The sequence below is a fragment of the Pteropus medius genome, unplaced genomic scaffold (genome assembly GCF_902729225.1).
Source record: "Pteropus medius unplaced genomic scaffold, Ma_sr-lr_union100, whole genome shotgun sequence".
NCBI lineage: Eukaryota > Metazoa > Chordata > Mammalia > Chiroptera > Pteropodidae > Pteropus > Pteropus medius.
The window spans coordinates 32,463,307-32,489,690 of NW_024351730.1; the positions used below are offsets into that span (position 1 = coordinate 32,463,307).

The window sequence follows — 26,384 nt, forward strand, 5'->3', positions numbered from 1 at the left end:
ACAGACTTGGATTCAATTCCAGGTCTGCCCGACTTCAACCCACAACTCCAGAGGCCTCCCAGCTCTTTAAGCGGAATTCAGCAAGTAGCCCTGGCAACACCCATGTTCTTTCCACTATAGTATGATGCCCCAATGACCCAGCTGGCCCCACTTCTGAGCTTTGGCTTTAATAAACTCATGATTATGTAGATCAGTTAGAATACAATTTATTCAGTTAGGGCTTTTTTTTTAGTTAAATTCTTCATCTTAAAAATAATGTGTGGCCTCCTTGACTGTTATGCATTACTAAGACTACTTGACTGTTTCTAGTTCTTAGTAACGCACTTACAAACTATTTCTGGAGAAAGCAGTATTCTGATGTGACCACTTTCAAACTCTTACATTGATCTGTGTTTTTTCTGCCTTAACAGAGAGCTTTTGGTAGACCTGTCCCCAGACTATCCTGACTGTTCAATACTGGCCACGTTGGCCATGTAGTTAATTCTTTCAGAAGGGAGTGTTGGGTTTTACCATTTTATATTAGGTTCTCATGTAGAGAAACAATTTAGAAATTCATTTTTTGTGGACTCTTTTTAAAACTCTTGGCAATGCCCATTTTAGACCTGGGACTGCCTGTTAATGCCCAACTCTACTGTGTTCACTGCAGAGATCTATTCTCCACTAGACTATAAGCCACGAGAGCAGGAACCCTTCCTGCCTTGTCACTGCTACGTGTACCATGTGCCTGTACATAGCACAGACTAACTTCTCAATACATACACATTTACGGGTGGATAAGTGCAAATCTCCAAGTAGTCAAGCAGCCCTTGAGAATTAACAATCATGTCCCAAGTCTAAACAGTTCCGTTCCATAGAAATATACTTGTGACACCTAACGGGGCTTTTTCTGTACTACTACAAAGGCATTCTTAATTGTTGTGAAAATACCATAATAATCACTGTCATTTATACTAACCCATGAGTTCTTGGGAATACTTACAAAATAAAACTGCAAAGCACTAAACCTCAGACAATACACCTTTTCTCACACATTTCAAAACTTACAAATAAGAATAGATAGAAAAAAATGGAACCAAATAAGAGTCCCAAGAAAAACACATTACATAGGAAGTTATATGATAAAAGTGGCATTTCAAATCAGTAGAGAAAAGATGACTATTTCAATATGTGTTGTTGGGACAATTAACCATAAAAATTAGATTCTTAACACACTGTAGAGAAAAATAAATTCAAATTGAAATAAACATGTACATAACATATGAGAAACTTTTAACGTAAGAATAGAGGAGGAGGCTGGGTTTTACCTACTGCTAGGCAGTACACATAGCAGCCAGTAAATATGTTGCATATGCTCCCTGAAAAGGGGCCAAATATATTCTCAAAAGGAATCCTTTCACAATTCCCAATCCACATAAAAATACAAATATTCTAACATTCGACAGATATCAAGGTCAAAAACATTTTTTAGAAGACTAACACAGCTGAATATGTAAAAAATATAAAACTTCTGTACAGCAAAAGATAAAAGAGAAGATAAAATTTGACAAAACAGAACAAAGGGTCATTATCCATAACATGTTAAAATTTATCAATAAAAAAAGAAAATAGGAAAGTGGGCAAAGGACATGAATAGGCAAATAGTCAGGGAAAACACTTCACTTATAATTTTAAAAATGCAATTTTACATGAGAAATTTTCACAAATCGGAATTGTTCATTCGTTATGTAGTGTAACTGTGGAAACGAGACCTCTCAGGCACTGCTATACATAAAACTGCCAGAGAGCAATCTGTCCAACATTTTAATGTGCAATTGGCAACTCAAGCCATAGGAAATGATCCTACAGAAATACTTGCAGAAGGTTTTAGCAGCAATGTAATACTAATAAGTTGAAAGCTATCTAAATGTCCATGAAAAAGGAATAGTTAAATAAATTAGTCCTTCCATGCAGTAGAAGACTTCCACGAAGCCACTGTTCTAAAGAAAGAGGTAGGTCGACACAAACTGACATGTAAAGATGCTCCATAATATATCATTAAGTGACTTACAAAATAGTATACATGGAATAATCTCAAGGTTTTTAAAATGATATAATGTGTTAACAAAAGTTAGAACAATATACATATGCCTACTACTAGGGAGTAAAAATATGGGATATTCACCTCCTAACCTCAAGTGTTCATTAAATTTCCTCTAAGTTTGTATTATATCTATAATGCAAAGAGATTTTCATGCCCTTAAAAAAATAACAATCATTTGAGAAAAGGCACTATTCTTATGAAGTGTATGCTTCCTCCCCAATGCTCCAAGGGACTTGCCCAAAGTCAAATGGGTCTAGACTGTGTCCTTACTCTGCAGTATGAGATGACATATCCTCTAAACAGAATCCGAACTCTAGTGAGATTAAAATCCACACTGTGAAGATGAATTTACATAAGAATGAATATTACCTTTCACTGCACAAGAAGACAAGAACAAAGCAGCTAGTAAATATGTTGTGTGAACCCCAAAAGAACTCCCTGAAATAGGCAGAATACATTCTCAAAAAGGCACCCTATGACAATATATAATCCACACAAAAGTACAAATATTCAAATATACCCACAGGCCCTGCCAATGAGATCCACGCATCAGCTCTGCACTGTCTTTACTGGCCGCTGAGGAAGCTGGTGACCAGGCAGGCCAGCAAACCCCTACTAGTCACAGGAAGAGATATGGCCAATCAGCTCAAGAGCTGTGTGGCGGTCCTTCGGCTCTGACGGCCCAGGAGTTACGACGACTCCTTCATTCACCTCCAAGAAAGCACTGGTCTCCTTGGGAGAGGCAGATTTCTTGTTATGGCAGCCTTCTGCACGACCTGGTTTCTTTCTGTGTTTATTCTTCAGTATCCTCTTGTACATCTTATACGCTAGGTGTTAAAACATACAGTATTTAAAAAATCACTTTAGCAAAGACTATAATTTGGTGATCTTGTATACATGTCAATACTTTGAGAGCTTGATTTCTTTGGGTCATACATCTATAAACACATAGGGAAGGTGGGGAAGGAAAATGAGAGGAAACTACAAAACAAAATAACGCAGTGAATCATAATGGCTATGTCTGTCCAGAATGAACCATTTGTGATTGAGACAGTCATCAGGTCACTGATGGCTCATCCATTCATTCATGTAATCATTCATTCATCCAATCATTCATTTATTCAGTCAGAAACTCCTGTAGTATGCCTCCTATGAGTCAAGCGCTCTCCTGGATGCTAGAAGATCGATGGGAATTAACTAGACATGTTCCTTCCCTTATGGTCTCACCATGAAAAGAAATTAAAACTTGAGTCTAAGACTAGGAGTTTTATTCTGCTAGGATTTCTCTTATCATGTGGAAAAATTAAACTCCGAGTATTCCTTATATTGTTATATCAGTAACTGATATAACTTACTGATTGTTATATAATCAGTAAGTCAGTAATCACTGAGCCTTAGAACCTGTTCCCTGACAACAAAAATTTACAATGGCCCAAGATTAAAATATATGTGTGTGTACATATCTATCCATGTATATTTTTTTTAATTTACTTTCTATAAACTTACATAATGCTTGACTTTGAAATAATGTATATTTGGCTATATGGATAGGTAAGCATGTATATGTATAATTTCAATATTTGTGTATGTATTATATTTCATAATTGAAAAACATATCACAGCCATTCAGCACAATTCTTAGTCACAGAAGCACTGTGAAATAATTTTACATCTGGCTCTTGATAAAACATCACAAATGTCATTTTCACATAAATGATTGCTCATGGAAACTTATCAAGTCCAGAAATTTAATTTCTGATAGCGCATTGTATTTTGTAAAGCATACTTGTTTATAATTATAAGCTCACTTTTATATCATTTTTAAAAATATTTTCCTGTGAAGCATCCATTGTGGCAAAGAATCTTGTTTATGCACTTTATTTTCCCTAAAATTGTCTGGCTAAAAATATATCACAAGAGCAACACATGCATGCTCAGACTGAAAAAGGCATTGGTAAGCTGGGTCAACAATTTTCGAACAACTCTACTCAATGGTGGGGGGTGCTCTACTCACCTACAACAATGAGAACTCCATCCAACATCTGGAAGAGTCCATAGGACAATGGGAAGCTGAGTATCTGGACCAACTGCTTGGCAGTGAAAGATAACTGTAGCATGGTGATGCACATCTGAATGTTCTGAGCTCCAGTTTCTAAGGAAATTGTCCTGCACCTACCAATGAAAAAATTTTTCAAGAGTTACATACTAGCAACAAGGACGATTCTTAAATGTTCTCTTACATATAGCAATAAATGTAAGCTACAAAAGCTTAGGCCACTAAAAATATTTACTTATTCAATAATGATTTGCTGAGTGCCTACCCTGCGGGTGGTCTCCTGACAGGCACTTGGGGATAGGGCCCTATGAACGCTGACCTAGGAATCTCGGTGAAAGTCAAGATACATACACAGGAAAGGTTCAGTAACAACACCAGACAAAGTATGATGGAAGGTCAGGGAGATGCTCTAGAAATTCAGAAAAGTGGCATCAATGGTTAGAAAAGGCTTCACAGAGGAACAGCAGGATTAAAGGATGGAAAGAAGGAAAGGGGCATTTAACATGGGACAATGATTGAAATTAGAGTTCCAGGGACAGGTATGAGCTTGGCCTACTCGGAGGCATTGCACGTGCAGTAAACCAAGGTGCATGGAGCAAAGATTGGAGGAAATGAGAATGGAAAGTTGAGTGAGAGATCTGAAACGCTATAAACTAAACAACTTTTGAAAGTAAACACAAAAAACTTCGATGAAAACCAAATGTTTAGAATGGTTTCTTTGGTGAAAGGGTGTAGTAATGTTTTTTTCTATTTTCACTTTTCTACATTTTATTGGTCTTTTATTTTATTTAAAAACAAAAAAAAAAGCACTCACTTGAAAAAAGAAAAAGCAGAAGGGAGGAAAAGGAGGACACAGGCAGGACCTTGGGGGCTGGGCTAAGCCGTCTCATCTGTCTCCAGTTTTTTAAGGGAGTCTTCAGGTTTTTATAGATGGAAGTGAAGAGAGAAAAGAGGTGTTTCAGAAGATAGATCAGCATCTCTATGCAAGCTGGACTGGAATGCGGAAGTAACAAGAGTGTGATGTGGGAGTGAAGACATTGTCACTGATACAGGACAAGTTCTGTGGCCCTTTATTTTATTTCTAGTTACCCTACTGCTTGCTATGCTTCTTCAAACTACCCTCACTTCTTTCAGACCCCTATCAATAACTTGATATGATTAAAATAAGTAAATAAATAGCTTGACATGATTAAGCTACAAACTGGACCTCACACCTAGACCATTCAGGAGGTGAATGCAGTATCTCAGTCCTGATCTTTCTCAAGCCATCAGGTGTATGAAAAAAATGAGACTGTTGACTACAATTGGCTATAGGAATACTGTCTCTCCAGATCCAATTATATTTCAACCACTCAAGAGTCTATGTTCCCAATTACTGACTTTGGAGACAAACCCTAACTCTACCACATTCTGGCTCTATGAACCTGGTCAAGTTACTTAACTTCTCTGAAGGATTTGTTCACCTAAAAAAATGAGATATGATAGTATCTACCTCTCAGGCTTGTAGTAAGAAGCAAATGAGAGACACCTGACAGAGCCTCACCCAGTACTTGGTATAATCCTAAATGTTCTCCAAGTGAACTGGAAACAGCATGAATCCAATTAAAAATTTCCCAAACTCCACCTCTGGAATTCAACTGCATAGCTTACTTTTCTTCAATAATTATTTTCTGATTTTAAAAGTAGTACCTAAAAAATATGCCAAGGAAATATTAAGCAATCAAAATTATTCTTAATCCCTCTACTCAAAACAAACACTATTAGCATATGGTGTATCTCTTCCAGTATTTTTCAATGCATAAAATTCTTTTGCTTTCTTCTACAATACGAGAATCAAAACGCATATCGTTTTCCACTCATTTTTATCTTTTAAGTATATTAAAAAAGCATTAAAACTGATACATCATTTTCCATCACATCATGAATTAAATATCTCCCTATTGTTAGATATTTAAATTGTTTGTTTATACTTATAAATAACACCGCAGTTAACATCCTTGCACATCAATATTCATGTACTTATCTGATAGTGCTAGCTTCAGGACAGAGTTCTAGAAGTAAAATCACTGAGTTAATAGCTATAAATATTTATAAGGCCATTGATATGACTAAATTGCCTTCTGGAGAGCTGATGCCAATTTATGTTCCCCTCAACAGTGTATGATAATATTCCCCTCATCTACAGGCATAGAACATGAAATATTATCATTTTTAATATTTCACAGCATTTATAAATTACATGACTCAACTTATTACATTTAATATTACATATTTCTAATATTTAAGATAAATTTCTATCTTAGTTCTCAAGTTTGTCCTTTTTCTGCTTGCCCTTTACAATTAGCACTTTTCAAAAATTTGGCACACACAACAGATAAATGCTTAATCCTTTGAATCTTGCTCATGTCCTAGAATGATCTCCATATCTAGTGAAACCATCTCACCCTTCCTATCTTAATGACTAGAATATGAAGAGAAAGGTGTCCAATTTATAAGTTTTATTAATACTCCAATCCTAATTTCATGGATTACAAATTCTCATCAATTAGGCTGTCACTTTCATTTACATAAAGAATTACTATGATCTCTTCACCATCTTTACGATGAGCTGTCCCATTCCATCCACCTTGTTAAGTCAAAATTTTTTGTGTTTCCAGACACAGCCAAGCAGCAAAGCCTGCCAATGGTAGTGTGTTTAATTTATCCTTCTCAAAAAAAAAAAATTTATGGATAATTTAACTGTACCTCTGCCAAGATTGGTGGGTAAGAAGTGCCAGCAGAAAGCCCATGACATGGCCAATCAAAGGAAAGATGAAACTGATGGTCAGTAGTGTGATGTCTGGATTCCAAGATTCTTTCGCCAGCACCATACCAGCAACTGCAACTCCCATAAGGAGGACCCCACCAACAATGGCCCCAATCTAAAGCAAACCAACAAAATAAGTACAGATAAACATCATGGTCTTTTGATCCAAAGTCCATCACCACTCTAAAAAGCTTGGAACCTAGAAGTTTTAGAACAGAGAAATGACTTAGAGACTACCAAATCCAATTTCATTTTACAGAAAATAAATCTGAGGTCCAAAGTGGTCAAGGGACTTCCTTGGGCTAAGCTAGAGAAATTGGTAAAAGCTCAACATAATTCCAAGTCTGCTTATTTTATGATCAGTACCTTTCCCCTTCAAGTAGAGGATTTGGCCAGAATGATTGGGTAGCAGAAATTTTTATGGCTAGGACAAATTTACGAAATAAGTGAAATCCAACAATAAGCATCCAACACCCCTACACATACCTTTTAGACACCTTGCTGGTAACCTCTTTTCGGAGATCTGCCCTGCCTGACCATCCGCCAGTTTCTTCCCACCACCTCTTCAGCCACCAATGGCTCCTTACTGCTTTGATCCCTGCCTGTCTCTCTTCCAAATGAAATTTGTTCATTTTTCGTTAGACACTCTGAGCTAATATTAATGTAATGTGAGAGGTACTGACAGATACCACTAACCTCTCCTAAATGAATACTGTTCTCTTTTGTTGTTTAATAGAACTAAAAAAATCAACAAAAGAATTTCCAGTGGTTTGAGTTTTAGATCAGAGGGGAAAGAAGCAACACCCAGAATATTTGGGGAAAATCAGGATCTTGGCAAGCTCTCATTTACACCACATAGACAGCAACCTATGCAACAGCAAAGTGTCAACTTTGATTTGAAATGATTCAGGGTGTGGAGAAGGTAGTCATGGGGAACCAGCACAAAACAAAAACAACTTATGAACCACAGAAGTGTTCCGGGAATCATTTTTACTGCCCAAATACAGGGACAGACTGGGCCCCTGCCTCACGGGAAGATGCTGGAACACACAAAGAAGGCCTCTGATTATTAAAAAATCCCTCTACATCTTTCTACCAAAAAATGGATTTAAAATTTTAAAATTCACCAAGAGCAATTTGTTCAGAAAATGAATCAGATCAAAATTTAAAAAAGGACTAGGAAAAAAAAAATACTAAAATAATGATTAAATTATCCTAGTTTTTCAATAAGATTCTCTAGAATGTTTATGCATATTATTAAATATTTTCTGCCCCAAGTCCTGTGGAACAGCCAAATGAAAGGGGTTTTAAATCTGCTCTTTACAGATAATAAAACTGATTTATCGATTTCTCCATTGACACTGATAGACTAATACAGGATCTGGAAACATCAAAATCATTTTTTTGTTAGATGCCCTTTTAAGAAAGTAATCAGAGAGAGAGTACTTGAAAAGTAAGAGGTTCCCATGATTATACTTTGTTCTCTTGTTTTATAAACAAAATTATAACCATACTGGAAATTTTCTCCTACTGAAATAACAAAGTCACTCAGATGCAATCCAAATGCACAACATGGACGCCTTCCTCCGGGTCTCTGTGCCCAACTGATTTGTCTGCTTGTCAACCCCGCTTCTCACGTTTCTCATTTCACTGGAGGAATAGTGGGAGTTGTTCAGTCTTGTACCAAACTGGGAAACCAGCAACTATTTATACAGGCAAATGGAGTGGCCGTGTTTTTCAGGTAGAGCCAAACGCAAGAGCTTAAACTGAACCAAACCATAAACACCAAACTAAAATGAACAAAGATGTATTTGCTGAACTTCCGATTGGCCCTAAATGTTGATTTCTTTGTAAATGTAAATTATAACTAAAACATTTTTAAAATATTAAAGCACATAATACAATCTTATATCTTCTAAAACAATACATAATTGGAAAATTGAAAAGCATCCTATAAAATTGACACCATTGTTGAGAATGCCTTCTCTGGCTAGAAATTTTTAAAAGCCATTTAACAAGGACATGTGCATGTTTCTCCGACAGACAAAAGACAGGCCTGTAAAGTCAAGAGGAAGTAGGAGGTTGCAGTTCCCATTATTTCATGGCCTGACTCCTCAGTGTGTTCTAGATAGTTTCATTGTGACAGCTGTTCATGTAATATGCCAACTACAACTTTAGAAGCTCCCCCAGGAATGCTTTGGAAAGACAGCCCTTCATCCTTATTTTCCACGAAGCCAGCCATACTCCTAGTTCCATTTCAAGCACACTTGAAAGCGCCTGTGTGAGGCCTTGGGAATGATGGGCCCTGAGTTCTCTCTGACCACACAGGCCTTAGCTTTTCTGTCACTACAGCAAGAGCTCCACACTTTCCAGAGTGTCATAAGCCTTGGTTTATGGGCCTATGGAAATGACAGAAAAAGGCTTAGAGAGCAGAGGAAATATGGAGGTTGGATCCAAAAATGCAGTACACATAAGGAAAACTGCTGGGTGTGGGCCTAGATTTGACTGGCCCATTTATTCCAGTCATGACCTACATCTGTCTGTCAAGTCTCTGAATCTGAGAATGTGCAAACAGCCCTGTGGAGTTGCTTACCTTGAGAATGATTTTGGATTGTTTTGGGCACCTATAATTCACATAGACACCAAACATCACAGGAATGGTCAGGCACAAAAGGGAAATTCCTGAAGAGAAGAAAAATCTGTCAGACATGGTATCCCCTCTCACCCTAACTGCCCAGTCCTCAACAATTTCTATTTCAAATAGATAAAAGCTTTAATTAAAGTTGTTTTGTTTCTTCATGCACCTCAAAAAATTTTTCTTAAATCTTTGGAACACAGCCTTTGAAGGGTTAATGATACTACTAAATGCCACCATACCCGATCCATCATTTCTCTCAGAATCCCTCTGACAACCACATGGAATTTTAGACACAACTGGAAATGTAAAGGTTAGAAAACAGGAAGACCCTTTTCAGTCTGTGATATTCTTTGGTTCTATGTATGGGGTCACTCTCTCCAACTACAGCTATTATTCCCTATTTGAAGCCAATGGGTCATTTACTTCACAAAGTAAGAATACCTGTTTCAGACATTAAAATGGCATTTATTACACATGCCAAAGCAACTTCTCATATTCTGCAAGTGTAGCTAGGTAACCCAAAGGCAGGTAGGAAAAAAAAATGCCTTTTAATTAACATGAGTGAACAAAGACATTGAAAGCAGACTGAATAGAGCAGAAATCTACCTGCAAACAGGATCCATACATTGACATTTTCCAGTGCCACTTTCCAAGCCTGGCCAAATGCCTGCAATACTGGCTCCAAAGCTATATGACTTGCTCATGATATTTTGGGTTTTAATTGTTTACAAGTACCTTTTAGAATATACTATCAAAATAGAATATATTAAGTAACTTACTGATCAGAAAAGGTTGCACATAAAATCGTGGTTTCTAAATTAAGACTTCACTCATATTTTACAAATTCAATAGTCTCCAGCTGTTATCAGGAGATCGCTCTAGTCATGATTTTGAACTACAAGAACTATGGTTGTAAACCGTCCTCCAACTGCTTACTTGAAACTCCAGATTGACACTTTAGAATTTAAGAATCAGTTTCTACCAGTTCTCCAAGGACTGTGACCAAACTAGAACAGGCAGATCACCCCACCAAGCTTTTCTTCTAAGCCTAGTAAGTCCACAGAGATCTCTAGAAAAAGGGCACTTTAATGAGAAATAATATTCAGAAAAGGAGATAATGAAAGATATGGTAGAGTTGTGGCATGTGGATACACTTTAATAATCCATAGAAATCATTTATGTTGATCAGCAAAGAAGTCAAGGTTCACAGGCAATAGAGAAGTTGGAACTGTGGAAACTAAGTTCTCATTAGAGCCACTGTAATTCAGTTACTCTTCTGGTCATAACAAGTCCATTTGCTTTATAGTGAATTATATAGTATTTTTTCCAAGCCCATACACAACTTTTAATAAGTCTGAGGGATCATCTAACATTTTAGTGTTTCCGTAGCTGGACAATATTGACCTTATTCATCAGCCTGAACCGTTCCTTTTTCAAAAACATAGATACTTTCCAAAAATTTTCTGATATCTTTGTTTTTAATTAATTGTTGTGGCTTGTTAAATCAAAATAGCTGAATTTGATACAAGTTCAATGTCATTTCCTTCAAGAATTAAATTACATGTGGCCTGAGATACTGAACAGGCAACACCTGACCTCATCTGAACCCTGAGGATATATTTTTCACCCAATAAATTTTGGATTTCAACAAGAGAGCCACTCTCCTATGTATGGGGTCACCCTCTACAACTACAGATAACGACGCTGATGGGGAAGTAAGCATACACAGACCTCATCTTGTAACAGAAGCTGTGTAACACCGTGATCATGTTTGCTGCATGACTACAGATAGTGTGAACAGTAGCTGTTCCTATTTTCCCACCATTTGTCAACCTGAATCCTCTTCTTTTTCTTTCCAAAGAGACTGAATTCTATACTGATGTGACTTCTGCGGGGTGCCTCTGGGGCCCTTCACAATAACTGCATCCCTGCAGAGTGATGTCCACATTTTCTGGAATGTCGACAGTCTGATTGCTGAGAAGGGTCTTCATCCTCACAGTAGATGTGGCAAAGAGCTATAAAGTTTTTTTAGTAAGTAAGTTTTCTGGCTTTATTTTCAAAAGTGAACTCTTATAAGGGTTAAGAGCTTGGACTCTGCAGTCAGATTCCTGAGTCAGAATTCTAGTTCCACCCTTATGAGCTGGTCAAGTTACATAGCCTCTCTAATCGTGAAAATCTAAGAAATGGAACTAGTAATAGCATTTATACTACAAGGTTATTTAGAGAATTAAATAAGATACATAAAAAACCTGCATAAAAGAGACAGAAAGCAAACAATAGCTATTATTCTTACCATTACCATTACTATTATTATTCCATTTCATAAACATACAAACCTATATTCTGATATGGAAGGGTGAGATTCTGCTCAAGATTCCAGGACAAGGTGTAGATATAAAGGCAGAGTGGCATCATTCCCAGGGCAGCCACTGTGGAACAGGTTGTCATACTGATGCTGAAAAGTAAAATTAAAATAATGCATAAGAGGGAGTTTAAATAGAGAAGCTAGTCCTTAACTAAAAGCAGCTCCTGGGACACAACTTCTTAGAGATTACATGGGGTAAGTCACTTAAAGTTCACTCCTGTGTTTTTATTCAACGAATGTAGCTAGGTTTGTGGTCTGGAAAAAGATTTCCAGTTCTTGACATCCATCAATTAACTCATATTTACTTAAGGATTTACTGGCCCTAAACATTTTGCTAGGTACTATAAAGATTTTTTTCCCTCTGTTTTTCTCTAGTGAGATATAACTGATAGGCCACACGATTCATCATTTTAAAGTGTTTTTTGTTAGTAAGGATATGTAAGAAATTAACAGGAATGATTACTTAATGGGAAGAATAAAGGAAACTAGGCAGACGGGAGACAGGGCTGGCAGAGAAACCCTTCACTAAATATCTTTTTATACATTTTTAAATTCTTGAACAATTAAATTTAGTATTACCGAAAATAAACTAATGAATTTAAAAAATTAAAAAATAATAATAAAATGAAATAAAGTGTTTTTAGTATAATCACAAGATTGTCCAATACCACTATTTCCAGAATATTTTCCTTATCCCAAAAAGAAATCCCAACCTCATTAGCAGTCACTCATCAGTCCCTTCCTTCCCCAGGCCCTGGCAACCAATAAGCAATCTACTTTCTGTCTTTATAGGAAGGTCTATTCTGGACATTTCCTATGAAAATAATTATAAAATAATGGCTTTCTTTGTGTGTCTAGCTTCTTTCACTTGGCATAATGTTTCAGCACATATCAGTAGTTCAGTTCTTTTTATGACTGAATAGTATCTTAATTATTGTACTTTTATTGCATTGTATGAAATAAGTTATTGCTTCATAAATTTGTAATGTATTTTTATTTTTTTCCAAATATGTAAGGTCTTATTTTTTAAGCCTTTACATTTTTTAATTGGAGAAAAGCACTTGGTTACACATTAAAATACGTGATTCCGGTGCAAGGAAAAAAGCATGCGAAACCAAGGACAGCAGAGCCGGGCCTTGGAAGAGCCCCGGTGCATGCAGAGAACGCTCAGACAGAGACTGGGTGGACAAACAGGAGGGTACAGTCCATGAAAGCTAAGAAAAGAGAGCTCCTGAATGCAGGCGAAATGCCGACAAAAGATCAAAGAGGATGAGAACCAAAGAAGTTGATTTAGTGCCATCCAACCTTCCCCTAGTTTTTTGTGCCCCCCCAACCTACCGTTTCTATCTCCCACCTCCACTACCTCCAACTCGCGAGCTTAGGCTATCGTTCCTCCCTATCTGGGTGATAGAACCAGTGAAAGAATAAATCAGTAAAATTAGGAGAGATAAGGTAAATGGAAAAGTGATAACCTCCAGGCCAAATAAATATTTTATCTTTAAATTGTTGGAAAAAATTATGCAATCTGTTCGAGCGCATACAGACTGTTCATGGACACTATGAATGCTGCTCGACCTAAGGAGGTAAGGCAAACAGCACATCACACGTCATAACCCAGGGGTAAAGCAAGACTTCATTTACTTCAACGCTAGGCCCAGAAAATCTGGGAAATTTTTAATATTCATTGTTTAAGTTCTCACACCAGACTGCCTTGCACATAGTATGTGACCAACCTGTGCTCGTGACACAAATCGCTGAGAGGCTGAGAGGCAGACCTCCCCCAGCCCACCAAGCAGAGGAAGGAGACCCTGCATAGGGCTGAGGTCTGCTGCAGAGAAAACAAGAGTCCTCCAGCACTTTATCAGGCCTGCAGGTCACCCATTGTTTTTCCTTGTAATACATATCATCAACCTTTCCATCTAATTACCCTGCCTATAAAACTATCTATGATGACTTTAACATTTTCTATCAGAAGAATGTACTTCTGGCAAAGCAGCAACCATTGTACTTCAATGATATTAAAAACATTCCTTTTGCACTCTCAGTCATTGCTAGTAAAAATATGAAATGGCATACTCGTGGATAGAGTTCGGCAATATCTAGCAAAATTACATACACATTACTGTCTGACCCAGCAATCCCATGTCTGGGAATCTATCCTAAAGATACACCTTCAAAACTATGAAAAGCCGTGTGCCCAAAGTTATTGATTTATATTCAACATATCTTGTTACCTGGAAGTCTCTGGGCAACAGCATTCCAGAGAGTAGAAGCAGAAACTGCAAGACTTCTTGAAGTTTCTATTTGAAAGTCACACAGCATTGCTTGTGCCACATTCTATTGGTCAAAGCAAGTCACCCGACCAGCCCAGACTCAAGAGATAGGGAAAAATGTCCCCCGACTCTGGATGGGAGGAAAACCCACCTTATCACATTGCAAAGGAAGGTGATTTGGAGAATGGAAGGACTTTTGGCCAAACTTCACAATCTATCACAAATACTGAAATATTTAAAGATAAAATAATACCTGGAGTTGGCCTCAAAATAATTCATTGGGCAAGGAGAGAGTAGAGATGAAATGAGATGAATCACATGCTGGTAACTGTAAAAGCTTGGTGACATGTAGAAAGCCAGGGGAAGTGTTCGCTATACCAGTCTATCTACTTTTATATATATTTGAAATTTTCTACAATAAAAAAATAAATGAATGTCTCTTCCATCTTTGTAAGGGACTGTGCAGTATTGCTATCAATCTGGTTAAATGAGGTTTCTCTATCATATTTTACCTTAGGCTTTGCCCTACAATTAATAGTGTCCATACACTGGCATGGGGGCATTTAAAGCTTTTCCTGTCCAACCCTGGTGGGCTATGGGCTTTTCCTTCCTCAGCACTGCTGTGTACCACCTCTTTGTACTTCAAGTGTTTATTCCTGGGCGATTGCTGCCATTGCCCTCTGGACACACTTTTATTGGCATTACCTAACGTACTGCACACACACTGTACCCTACATGAGAGCTGCATACCTGCCAACGTGTGCCAGACTGTGAGCTGCTAGAGGACAGGGGCTTATTTACCACCCCATCCCTAGGAATTTGGCATAGCTTCATGCTACAGCACACAGGAGGGGCTCATTAAATACTTATTGAATAAATTTATGAATCAAAGGATGAGCCAATATGTCAATACACTGGTGCTAAGAAAATGTTCTCTCTGCCTTTCTCATATGTCATGTGACTGCAGGTGACCCTTGAAAAATCTTACTGAAATGACCCCTTTACACTGAATTCAAATGGCAGACACCCATTATAGCCATCTAGAGGAACAGAACTTTCTATTAAAACATAACTAAAATCAGGCTCTTCCAAGTACAAATGTGAGTAACATTTTAAGGAGCAAATATTTAACTGATTGGTGTCCTTTTCAGAAATCTAGACTGAGGTAATTCATAGGTATTTCTCATACATGCTTTTCTCTTTTATTTTTCTATTAAGCTGTCCTGTTTCATACATGCTTATTTGATGAATAGAGGTTTATTCTTTTGTTTTTCTTTTTGAAGCAATCACATAATACACATTACTCTTCAACTTGGTTGCTTTTTTTCCCTCCACTTATATTACAGACATCCTTTAAAGACAACACATGTGGCTTAAATTCATTATTTTAAAAAATTGCACAGTACACCATAATGTAAATATGCCATAATTCTTCAGTCAATTCATTAATGATAAGTAAATTGCTTTGAGTATTCTTCCATTATAAACAATGCTATAATAAACATCCTTACACATACTTCACTTTCATTTCTGTAAAATAGATTCCAGAAAGTGGAATTGCTATGTCAAAAGTCTGTTTTTTATTTTAACAGATAGTACCAGATTATTTTCCAAAAAGTTAGTTGCATTTCACAATCTTTTCTACACTGGATGTGACTGATCGCTTTTAATTCTCATGAGAACATTGAAAAATGCTTTCTTTCATTTTTGCTGGCCTCTTTCATGTTTGCTAGCTTCTTGGATGTCCTCTCTAAACATCTTTTGCTTGTCTGATTTTTTTTCTCAACTTTTAGGAGCTCTTTTAAAATTAGGGTACATATCACATGTAATGCAAATATCTTTGCCAAGCTTATTGTATATTTTTGATTATGTTTATTACTTTTTTCATAATAAGTAATTAACACTGAGATAGTCAAATCTGTCCATTTTTTTATGGCTTCTGAGTTTCTTGTCTTGTTAAAGATTTCCCCCTACACTGAGGTTATTCAAATATTATCCCCACTTTTTACTTTTTTATAGGTTATTTTATATTTATAGTTTTAACTCATCTAAAATACACATTTTATATGGTATAAGGTATGAAAATAATCTATTGTTTTCTATATTGACCCACTAATGTGAAGTGCCAGCTTCGCTACACATTAAATGTGCAAGTGTAAGCAAAATGTTTTTTCCTTTGCAAACACCAAACTGTTTTAATTAGTGTTTTGATAGTGTGTTTTAGTGTATAATAGAGCAGACGCTTCTACATAAGTTTTTCTTTTCAAACTTTTCTTAGCAGTTCTTGCATATATTTTATTCCAAATGAAACTTAAAATTATTCTATCCTATTGAGAATGCTTACTTTGAATGAAGACTCCTAGCTAGAGAGCAGATAAAGGAAGAAAAGCATTTGCCACAGCTCTCGAACCTCTGTATCCATGAAGAGAGTGTGTCTGGGAAGCTTTTCTAAATTCTTAGCCTGTTGTAGTACTACATTCCTTGGCACTTCATGTGACCAAGTCCTGAAAAAAACTGTTTATTACTTCGCTTTACTCTTGAACTTCTGGAGAACTAACACAGAATTTTCCCCCTGCATGGCTTTAGCTCAAACAGCAGAAAGGTAAGATTCATGACTATGGAAAGGAAAATGTGAGATTTACATCATGCTGATTCTATATCATTGATTATATAGGTTACTGCCTCCATCCTTTAGACAACTGATGCTCACAGGAATGGTCAAGGATGGTGAGAGATAATTCTGGTTCTCTGCTAACTGTTCTATAGGATGACAAAGCTGGAAAAGCACACAGTGAGCATGTATGAGTGCAATGGAAAGTCACTAATAAACTAATAAAATCAGAAACTATGACATGCCAAACTATGAAAGTACAGACTTACTTCCCCCACTGAAAACAAATTAAAAATTATCTGGGTAGCCAGATGGAAATGGAGTTTTTTGTTTTACTGCCATGAAATTCCAACGTAGCATAAACAGAGGATACAGCTAACTAGGTCTCTCAGCTATTCACATATAGGAAAATTGCTGGCAAAATCTGACAGATATAACAAGATTCCACTTGCACTAAGAATGGCATCACCATCCCCGAGCTATTACAGAAAATAATGAGACAGATTCAGCAAGTCTAGACAAACAGGTAAATCCTGAACCTCCCTTAAAACATGGAAATTACACATATATGCATTATGTGAAAATGTAGTGTCCATAAGTATACCATTTTGCAATTAGGGTTTAAATTATTCAGATGTTATTTTAGTTTTAAACTAATAAAATCAGAAACTATGACATGCCAAACTATGAAAGTACAGACTTACTTCCCCCACTGAAAACAAATTAAAAATTATCTGGGTAGCCAGATGGAAATGGAGGATGCTATAAGATCAGATCAACAGACTAGGCCCTAGAAAAGAGTTCAAGACCAGGTTTTCCATTCCCAAATATAAATGTTACTCCTTTCTGCTGCATCTCAATAATGATAACTAGCATTTATTGATCACTACCTGCTAAGTATTATACCTCATGCTTTTAGATACCTTTTCTCTTTTCATCTATGCAATAACCTATGGTACTATTTCCATTATATACACAAGAAATTAAACTACAAAGAGTTACAGAAACTGACATGAAGTCATACATGAGAATGATAGAGAAGGCACTGGTTTTGCAGAGATTATTCATAAAATTCTGCAAACCAAAACCGCGGAATCAGTGCTTTAAATCATTCTCCAGACATAGGAATATCTTCATTATGAAAGTTAAGTTTATAATAATATAGACTATAATGAGACTTGCCTATAGTTCAAGGTCTAAAGACAGTGAACTGACAAAACTAAATAAATGCAATGGTGAGTTTTTCTGGTTTTCCTATAGCTCTGGTTTTACAACCACATATGGTATCTTCGTTTACTTCTGAGAATATTGTTTAAAAGAAAAATTAAATTGACCCATAATGATAAATATGTCATAGATTGTGGGAGATTTAAAAAAAAAAAAAAAGTAGCATGGTGATGCACATCTGAATGTTCTGAGCTCCAGTTTCTAAGGAAATTGTCCTGCACCTACCAATGAAAAAATTTTTCAAGAGTTACATACTAGCAACAAGGACGATTCTTAAATGTTCTCTTACATATAGCAATAAATGTAAGCTACAAAAGCTTAGACCACTAAAAATATTTACTCTGCCTCTTAAGATGTTCTTCAGTTCTCTACTAGTCTGTGTTGGACAGACCTGAAGAATCTGAAGTCCTATTTCCAGGGTCTCTGCAGAAGGACCAGGAGCTTCTTTAAAGGTCAAAACTGGCCACTGAACACCACCACCAGAAGCCCTTCTCTGAAGCTGAGGACACAAATACATTCTCAGGAAGAATGAATCTTGTATATCAAAAGTTGTCAAACTAAAGACACGGGAGCTGTCCTGAGTTGCACCAGTAAACTGACTGTATTTCAGGAGTAGTTTTCATAACACACACATGCAGTCAGAAACTTTCCTTCAGTCATTCACTCAACATTTACCAAGCACCTACAACCACCAGGCTGGCACAGAGCGTGCGAAGATGAACAAGCCCTCAAGGAATTTACAGACCTAGTGGATGAGGCAGATTAGTAACCCAACTATTGCAACACTCTCCAATAGATGACAGGAAAGAATTACATATTTGACTCTGTGGAGACAGAGAGGGGAGGCATCTCTGTCAAAAAGTTTCAGGAGAAACAATTAAAACTGGGGTGAAGAGAGGGGGACACTTAGACTTTATAATTTGATTTTCTTTTCCTATTGTCATAAGATACTTAAAACCTAAAAGGACCTCAGATACCCAAAAGAACTGAAGGCAGGGACTCTAACAGATATTTGCACATCCATGTTCATAGCAGCATTATTCAAAACAGCCAAAAGGTGGAAAAAGCCAAGTGAATGAATAAACAAAATGTGATATAAACACATAATGGATTATTATTTAGCCTTTTTTTTAAAAAAAAAAAGGAAATTCTGATACATGCTACAACATGCATGTACTTTGAAGGCATTATGCTAAGTGAAATAAGCCAAACGCGAAAGGACAAATATTCTATGATTTCACTTATATGAGATACAAAGAGTAGTCAAATTCATAAAGACAGAAAGAAGAATGGTGGCTGCCAGGGCCTGGAAGGAAGGGGGAGTTATTGTTTAATGGACGCAGAGTTTCAGTTTGGAAGAATGAATAAGTTCTATAGATGGATGGTCATGATGATTATACAACAATGTGAATGTACTTAATGCCACCAAACTATATACTTAAAATGATTAAAATAGTAAATTTTATGTTATGTATATTTTACCATAATACAAAACATAAAAAAGGACCTCAGTCTAATCTACTGATTTTACAAATGAGGAAACTGAGGTCCAGAGAGGTAAATTGCTCAAAAGCACACGGTTCCTTGAGCAGAGACTAAAACAGAGACCCCTGACTCAGTGCTCTTCTGTCTGACCCATATAATAATAATAATTAATAATAATAATAACAATAATAATAATGTAATCTCACATTGAAGAAACTTCATTTCTTTCACATAATTTTTTTTCTCTGATTCAAGCTGGTTTTGCTCAGATAATGGCATTGTGACTCACTTGCTTTTTTTCTGCCCTTATGCTCTGTATGCCGGCTCCTTCAATCATTAAGCCTTAGGACATAAGATTAACCAAGCCTCAGATCTATAATCACGAGGATAATAGGTTTCTGTTGGACTTTAGACTAAGGACAACATCTTGGCTTTAGATGTGTTCCAGCTCCAGGCCCATCGAGGCAAAACAACAACCCTACTGGCCACGGGAACAAACGGATGGCACCATGGCTGATTCCAGAATCAGACACAACGATCAATTACCTCATCCCCTTCCAATCATCCAATCAGTAGCTGTCATGATCCCAACTCCCTTAGTTTCCATGACTATTGATTTTTCCCTATACAATCTGTACTCCTAAGACACCTGGGGAGCCAGGCCTTTGAGCAATAGCTTGCCTGTGTCTTTGGAACTTGCAACTCTCTAATAAACCTTACTTTCTTGGCTGCAAAACCTGTACATATCTCTTCTTTGGCTTAGATGCACGCAGGTAGACAGACCCCTTTTTTGTCCCAATAACAATCATTATCTTCATCATCATCATCACCATCATCTCATATAGAATTTTGTCCCAGATGAGATTCTAAGTATTGTATATATAATAACTCATTCAATCCTCACAATAACCCATGAGGCAGGTTATGTTTCTCCCCCCTCCCTTTTTTTTTTAGGTGAGGCAACTCTTGGTTGATCTCACAGATTACAAAGACCTTGTCAGTTTATAATCCCTTATTTTTTTTTATTTTTTTACACCTACAGCACCTGGTCTTCCAAGGCGGTCTCCCATCCAAGTACTAACCAGAACCGACCCTGCTTAGCTTCCGAGATCAGACGGGATCGGGCTTATTCAGGTATAGACTGTTTCTCTCTATTTTAGAAGAGAAGAAACTGAGGCATAGAGAAGTTACATGAGCTGCCAAGATGACCTAGTTAGTAAATAACAGATCTGCTTACTGGCTGTAGACTGGTATATCGAACTACTACACTGTACCACCAGATCTTAGTTTTCATGTCCTACCCTCATGGCAAGAATTCTGTCCATTCTTAGTATAGTAGACTGCAAAAATGTCCCAAATATTTACCCCTCACTTATCCATGCCCTCTGCAATATGACTTTGCAGCTTATCCCATCAAGAGGCAGAATCTACTTCTCCATTCCTTGAATCTCTGTTGGCCTTGAAATTTGCATTGGCCAATGAAATGCAATGAAAGTGATAATAAACTGATTCCAAGCATAGGGCCTCAAGATGCTTGTATGCTTCCTCTTTTTCAGAACCCTGCCACTATCATATAAGTAGGTCTAGGCTGCCTGCTAGAGAACGAAAAACCACGTGGAGTAGAGCCCAGTTGTCCAATATGAGGCATCTAAGATCAGTTTACATTTAGCCAGTCCCCAAACATGTGAGAGCGCCCATCCAAGATCAGCTGAGCTCCATCCATGGGCAGGATAATTTTTTGGGTTCTCTATACATGTGGGCTAATTGCTTTCCAGAACAGTTATAATGACAGATAACATTATGACTTGAGGGGATAGAATCAACCCTGTCAGCATTCTAGGCTGTGGGAAAAACATGGGCAAAAAAAGTTGAAAAAGTGTGGAGTGCGTTTAGAGAACAGTGAGTATCCCATTTTAACTGTAGACCAGTTGTGCTTATGGGGTTAATGGGAAATAAACCTGGAGAAGTAAATTAGATCTGGCTTAGTTTGCATCCAGTTTCTAAACTACCCTGGCTTAGTTTAGCAGATGTCGAGAAGCCTTTATATGTAGAATATGTTCATTTTCTCCTCACAATATCTTAACGGCAGTACTATGATTTCCAGTTACAGAAAAGAGGTCCCAAGTCAGTATTTAAATATAGGCCATCTGACCCCAGAACCTGCCTTTTCCACTTACTACAAAACCATGATGGGGAGACTGAAGGTGGAGAAAACATTGTAAATATACTGCAACAGGCCAAGAAAGAAATTGTGAGAGGCTAACCTGAGGAAATGGCAATGGAGACAGGCAGGAAGCAATAGCCATGGGTGACATGCAAGAGAGTAGGTTATTGGACAGCAGACTGAGTGAACAAAGTGAAGACTAAAGGGAGTCAAGGAGGAATGCTAAAATGATGAGCCCAGGTAACTGGAAGGATAATTGGTGTCATCATCAGATGCTCAGGATGCAGAAACTGATTCAAACATGTTGATTCTGAAATGGCCTGTTTGGGGTAAACAAATAGAGAACTGCAAGTAGACTGAATGAACACAGAGTTAAAGCATGAAAAACATGTTTGGGGTCATCCGCAGAGAGCTAAATCTCAGTTTTCTTGTTTGTAAAATGAAGATGGTGTCCTAAATGCTCTTGAATTTTATCCAGCATGAAAAACAGAATTCCTATCAATGACAATCTACTGAGTTTTGCCGAAAAGTTCTTTGTTGGTAAGCAAGGGGGAAGAAACATAATGAGCTTGGATGTCATTTCACTCAATAATACTGAATTTTCTCCTTTTTGCAATTTTTTACTGAGAACTGAGTTTTTATTACCCTTGTGTCTATAAGCTTTAGAAAATCTAATGTTTAGTCCCCATTTTAAAATGTCATTTCTTACTGATTATTTTTTACTTGTTTTTTTTGTTTTTGATTGTTTTGTTTGTGCGACTCAAAGTCAAAGGGAACAGTAGCTAATATTTGTTGTATACCCACTATGTACCTTGTATCTTCCACAAAATATAATCTTGTGATGAATAAGTAATTTTAACACCATTTTACAAGTGAGGAGGTAAGGCTTATAGGTTAAATAAATTGACCAAAGTTAAAAGCTAATTAAGGGAGGTAAAATGAGCTTTATCTTTTATAGACTTCCTATTCATTGGTGTTTTTATTACAATGTTGGCTAATAAGAGATGAAGGTAATAAATGTTCTCTTTCCCAGAACACAAGTGGTTGAGAACACTGTTTAAAGATTTACGCTCCTACTCAGAAGATCTATTGTTAGTAAATGGCATGGAAGAAAGTGCCTAAACTACAGCCTGATGAGGAACAGATGTGAATTCAATCTGAGTTCTGCCATGCTCACTTGAAGCATTTGGCAACCTATTTAACCCATCTAAGTCACAATTCTCTCAGCTGTAAAATTCAGAATAATAAAAGGTCAAGGTTATTATGAGAGCCAAGAAAGAAGAGAAAGAGAATATATGAAAGCATCTACCTCAGGCCTACCAGAGCACTCAATAAATGTTTCCTTTTTCTTTCCAAAAACTTTCAGGTCGCAGAATTTATGGCTAACACATGGACTTCATGTAAAGAATATTTATCAGTTCCCAATTATTATGTTAATGATCAATTGTATCGAACTTGAATTAGCTATGCATCAAGTGATTCTTTTAAAATCTTTGATAAGTGGGTAACGAAAAACATTGCCATATGAAAATTAATTATTGGTCTGCATCCATTAAAATTTATAGGTGAAATATGTTCCATGTGTTACACATGCAGGAAACTAGAAACCCATACCCGCAGCTGACTCACTAACATCAACTGCCAGCACAGTCAGCACCTCTGATTCATTCATTCATCAAATAATAAATCTCAACTAAATGGCATACACATCAAACAAAAATTTAAATTTATAAGTAGTTCTTTCCCCAGGCAGGAGGTGAAACAGTGTGTTCATAAGTAAGCAAAGAATCTAAAAAAAAATCACTGTTTTTAGCTTTCATTTTTCCAGTTGTGACTCCTCTATTCTTTCCTCATATGCTCTTTTTGGTTCACCTAAACATGTACCCTAAAAAAATATGATTAATTTATCCTCATTAAAGCATAACTGAGTGATAAAGCCTAATGCGTTCCAGGGGCATTTGTTTACAGCCATAATCGGGAATAAGGTCACTGGCTTGAATGAAAAGAATGAGATTCTACTGATGAATGTTAAGTATCTGAAAAGCAACAAGAAAGAACATTTTTAGTCATAAGTCTTTATGTTGCTGCCCAAGTCAACTCAATTGGCCACCTCTGGCATTTAAAACAGGATATGTCAATCACATACCCCTGATCAGAGCTACAAGGTCCTCATTCTGGTTATGACACCACCACCACCACCACCACCACAGCTTTCAAACCACTGTCATTAGCTTCCTAGGATTCTCAGCCTTTGTTCTGGGAAACTGTGAAGCCAGGACTATTGTTAAAGCAGCCAGTGTGGGTGAGAACTTGAGTTCAAGCCTAGGAAGCGCCATTGGATGAGGAGACCTACCTTCACTATTGCATATGAACCAAACCCCACTACTCAGAAAAGTAGTTGCCACTCATACAAAGGACAATCACCACAGAGTCCATTTTAAGCTCAGAAAGGAAAGTCCTTCCAGGACCGAACAATTCTCTGTAAAAACTTTCCCACTTGGATCTCTACCTAAAGATTAGCAGAGTTTTCAACACAAAAAGTATCAGTTACCTACCCCCCCACCACCACCACCAAGCTCCCCCCAGTGTAACTTACCTGAGATCCATATCTCCATCAACCCAGAAGGTGAAGATGTTAGAGATGGTTCCCCCTGGGCAGCACCCCATGATGAGCACACCAATAGCTTGGATGGGCTTCAGAGAGAAGCTGATGACCAGGAAATAGGCAATTAGAGGCATGAGCCCAAACTGGCAGAGCAGTCCCACAGCAATGCCCCAGGGTCTCCTGATGTGCGACCACAGCTTCCGGATCTCCACAGAGCACCCCAACGAGAACATGAGCAGGCCCATCATCACGGCTGACACCACTGTGAAAACAAGTTCCAGAGTCCCAGGTACCTGCAGCCCCACTGGCAGCTCCTCCTCCGAATTGTTGGCAGGGCAGGCTGAGCTGCTGGAACAATTTGCTCTCATCTCCTTATTTCCTTATGGCAGCATTACAAATGAACATCTGCCCCAATGGCTGGGCAAGCCTATCCTGCCACGTTTTGTAATAATGCAACAAAGTCAGGCGTGGAGAATCATTCCAATAGCTATTGGCCAGCCAGGTGATTCATCCTAATCTGATCAATTCATTTACGAGTGCCATTATAAAAGCAATTATCATGGGCATGAAACATATAATAAACTGTGGTAAGTAAGGCTTTCCACTTCTGTTCTTACTCACCACTGAATATTCAAGTGAAATGAGACAAGCAAACTTATTGTCAAGTGGAGTGACTGGGCTATGTCGTCAGCATCACATTGTGTTCCAGGAAAATAGGTTGGATGCCAAGATATAATTTCTCCAAATTCAATGAGGATTTCAAAGAGCTGAGATGCAATGTTTTGTAGAGATAAAGGCTGATTCTGGAAAAAACAAAGGCAGCTAAGCCAAAGCTCCACGTCACAGCAAAGCATTTCCGTTGAAAATTTTAAAGCAAAAGGCTGCCAGATAAGGAAATGTCAGGAGGGACTAAGGATCATTTTGAGAAAGCTTCAGAATTAGTCTCAGTTTTTCTTCTTTCTATTTCTATTAGAATTTGTGTCTAAAGTTAATAATTAAACACCTGTAAGAATAATATGATATTAAGCACCTGACTTGGTCTCATGAAACATTTCTGTACTCAAAATAATTCTTTTGGAAAATAGCATTGGCTTTGTGATGCCACACCCCTGGGCCTTCTGGTGAAGTCTGGGAATTCTGCAAGGGTGTAGTAAAGACCTTGTCTGGAGTCTGAAAATGGTCTGAGGTCAGCATCTGACCACAATGGCCCAGGGGCCCCTCTGTGTATTCTAACCAGGCACCATGGTGAAACCAGACGAGGAAAATATGGTTCTGTGAAACCAAACCTCCAAAATAGCAGGGGCCACACCCGTTCTCACAGAGAGCAGAAAGGTTATTTATGGGGCAAAGGTTGGTGACAAGGCATTCTTTATAAAAGCATCTGCCTGTCTTAAGAGGAATACTAGCTATGCATTGTTCATTTGTGGATTAGCAAACTATTTTCCATGATAAAATGGGCATGCTTACTGAATAAAAATAAAGTTGAATACAAATGTAAAATAAAATCTAACTATTTGAAGAAAGTATAAACTGTCCTAGACCAACACACCCCAAAGCATCTCTAAAGGTGGAACCTCGCTAGAGGCCAGCAGAAGTCAGCATGACAACTTGTTGCCATCAACTCTTGTTTTACACCTGAGAACAAGCCAATGTTTACACCAAGCTTAGCAAGCCTGTTAGAAGGCAACCCAGAACCATCTGTAGTGTATTTACACAGGGCTAAGCAGGAATGGGTTAGGTCTCTGGAAAGCTACATGTTTCCAGTTTAAATAATGCAGAGGTGTGGTAGAGCTAAGGAGAAATGAAAGTGGGGAGAGAACTAATTTTCTGAGCACCTGCAAGGTGACAGGGGCATGCTAGGTGCTTTATGTATATGTGGCTATGTTTGATGAAGCACGACTTTAAAAAAAAAAAAACGTATTTATTAAGAGAAGTATCAAACATTTCTGTCTGGATGTCAAAAAGTTCCCTGGTAGACCTTCCCTGTTCCTAGAAGAGTCACTTGCATGGGGGGTTAAATTTGCACAGTGGATTTAAGGAGCATCCTGGAGGGTAAGGTGACCTTGGCCCTACC

The 26,384-nt window shown here is 37.5% G+C and overlaps 1 protein-coding gene across 1 annotated transcript; it reads right to left on the bottom strand.

The window, feature by feature from the left end:
• Positions 1 to 1,849: 1,849 nt before the first annotated feature.
• SLC10A6 (solute carrier family 10 member 6) lies at positions 1,850 to 24,678 on the bottom strand. Its single transcript, XM_039845829.1, has 6 exons — positions 24,302 to 24,678; positions 11,917 to 12,035; positions 9,536 to 9,624; positions 6,882 to 7,057; positions 4,095 to 4,252; positions 1,850 to 2,907 (listed from the first exon to the last, which is right to left on the bottom strand). The coding sequence occupies exons 1-6, from the start codon at positions 24,676 to 24,678 to the stop codon at positions 2,696 to 2,698; spliced, it is 1,131 nt and encodes a 376-aa protein (XP_039701763.1). The 3' UTR covers positions 1,850 to 2,695.
• Between the last annotated feature and the right edge of the window lie 1,706 nt (positions 24,679 to 26,384).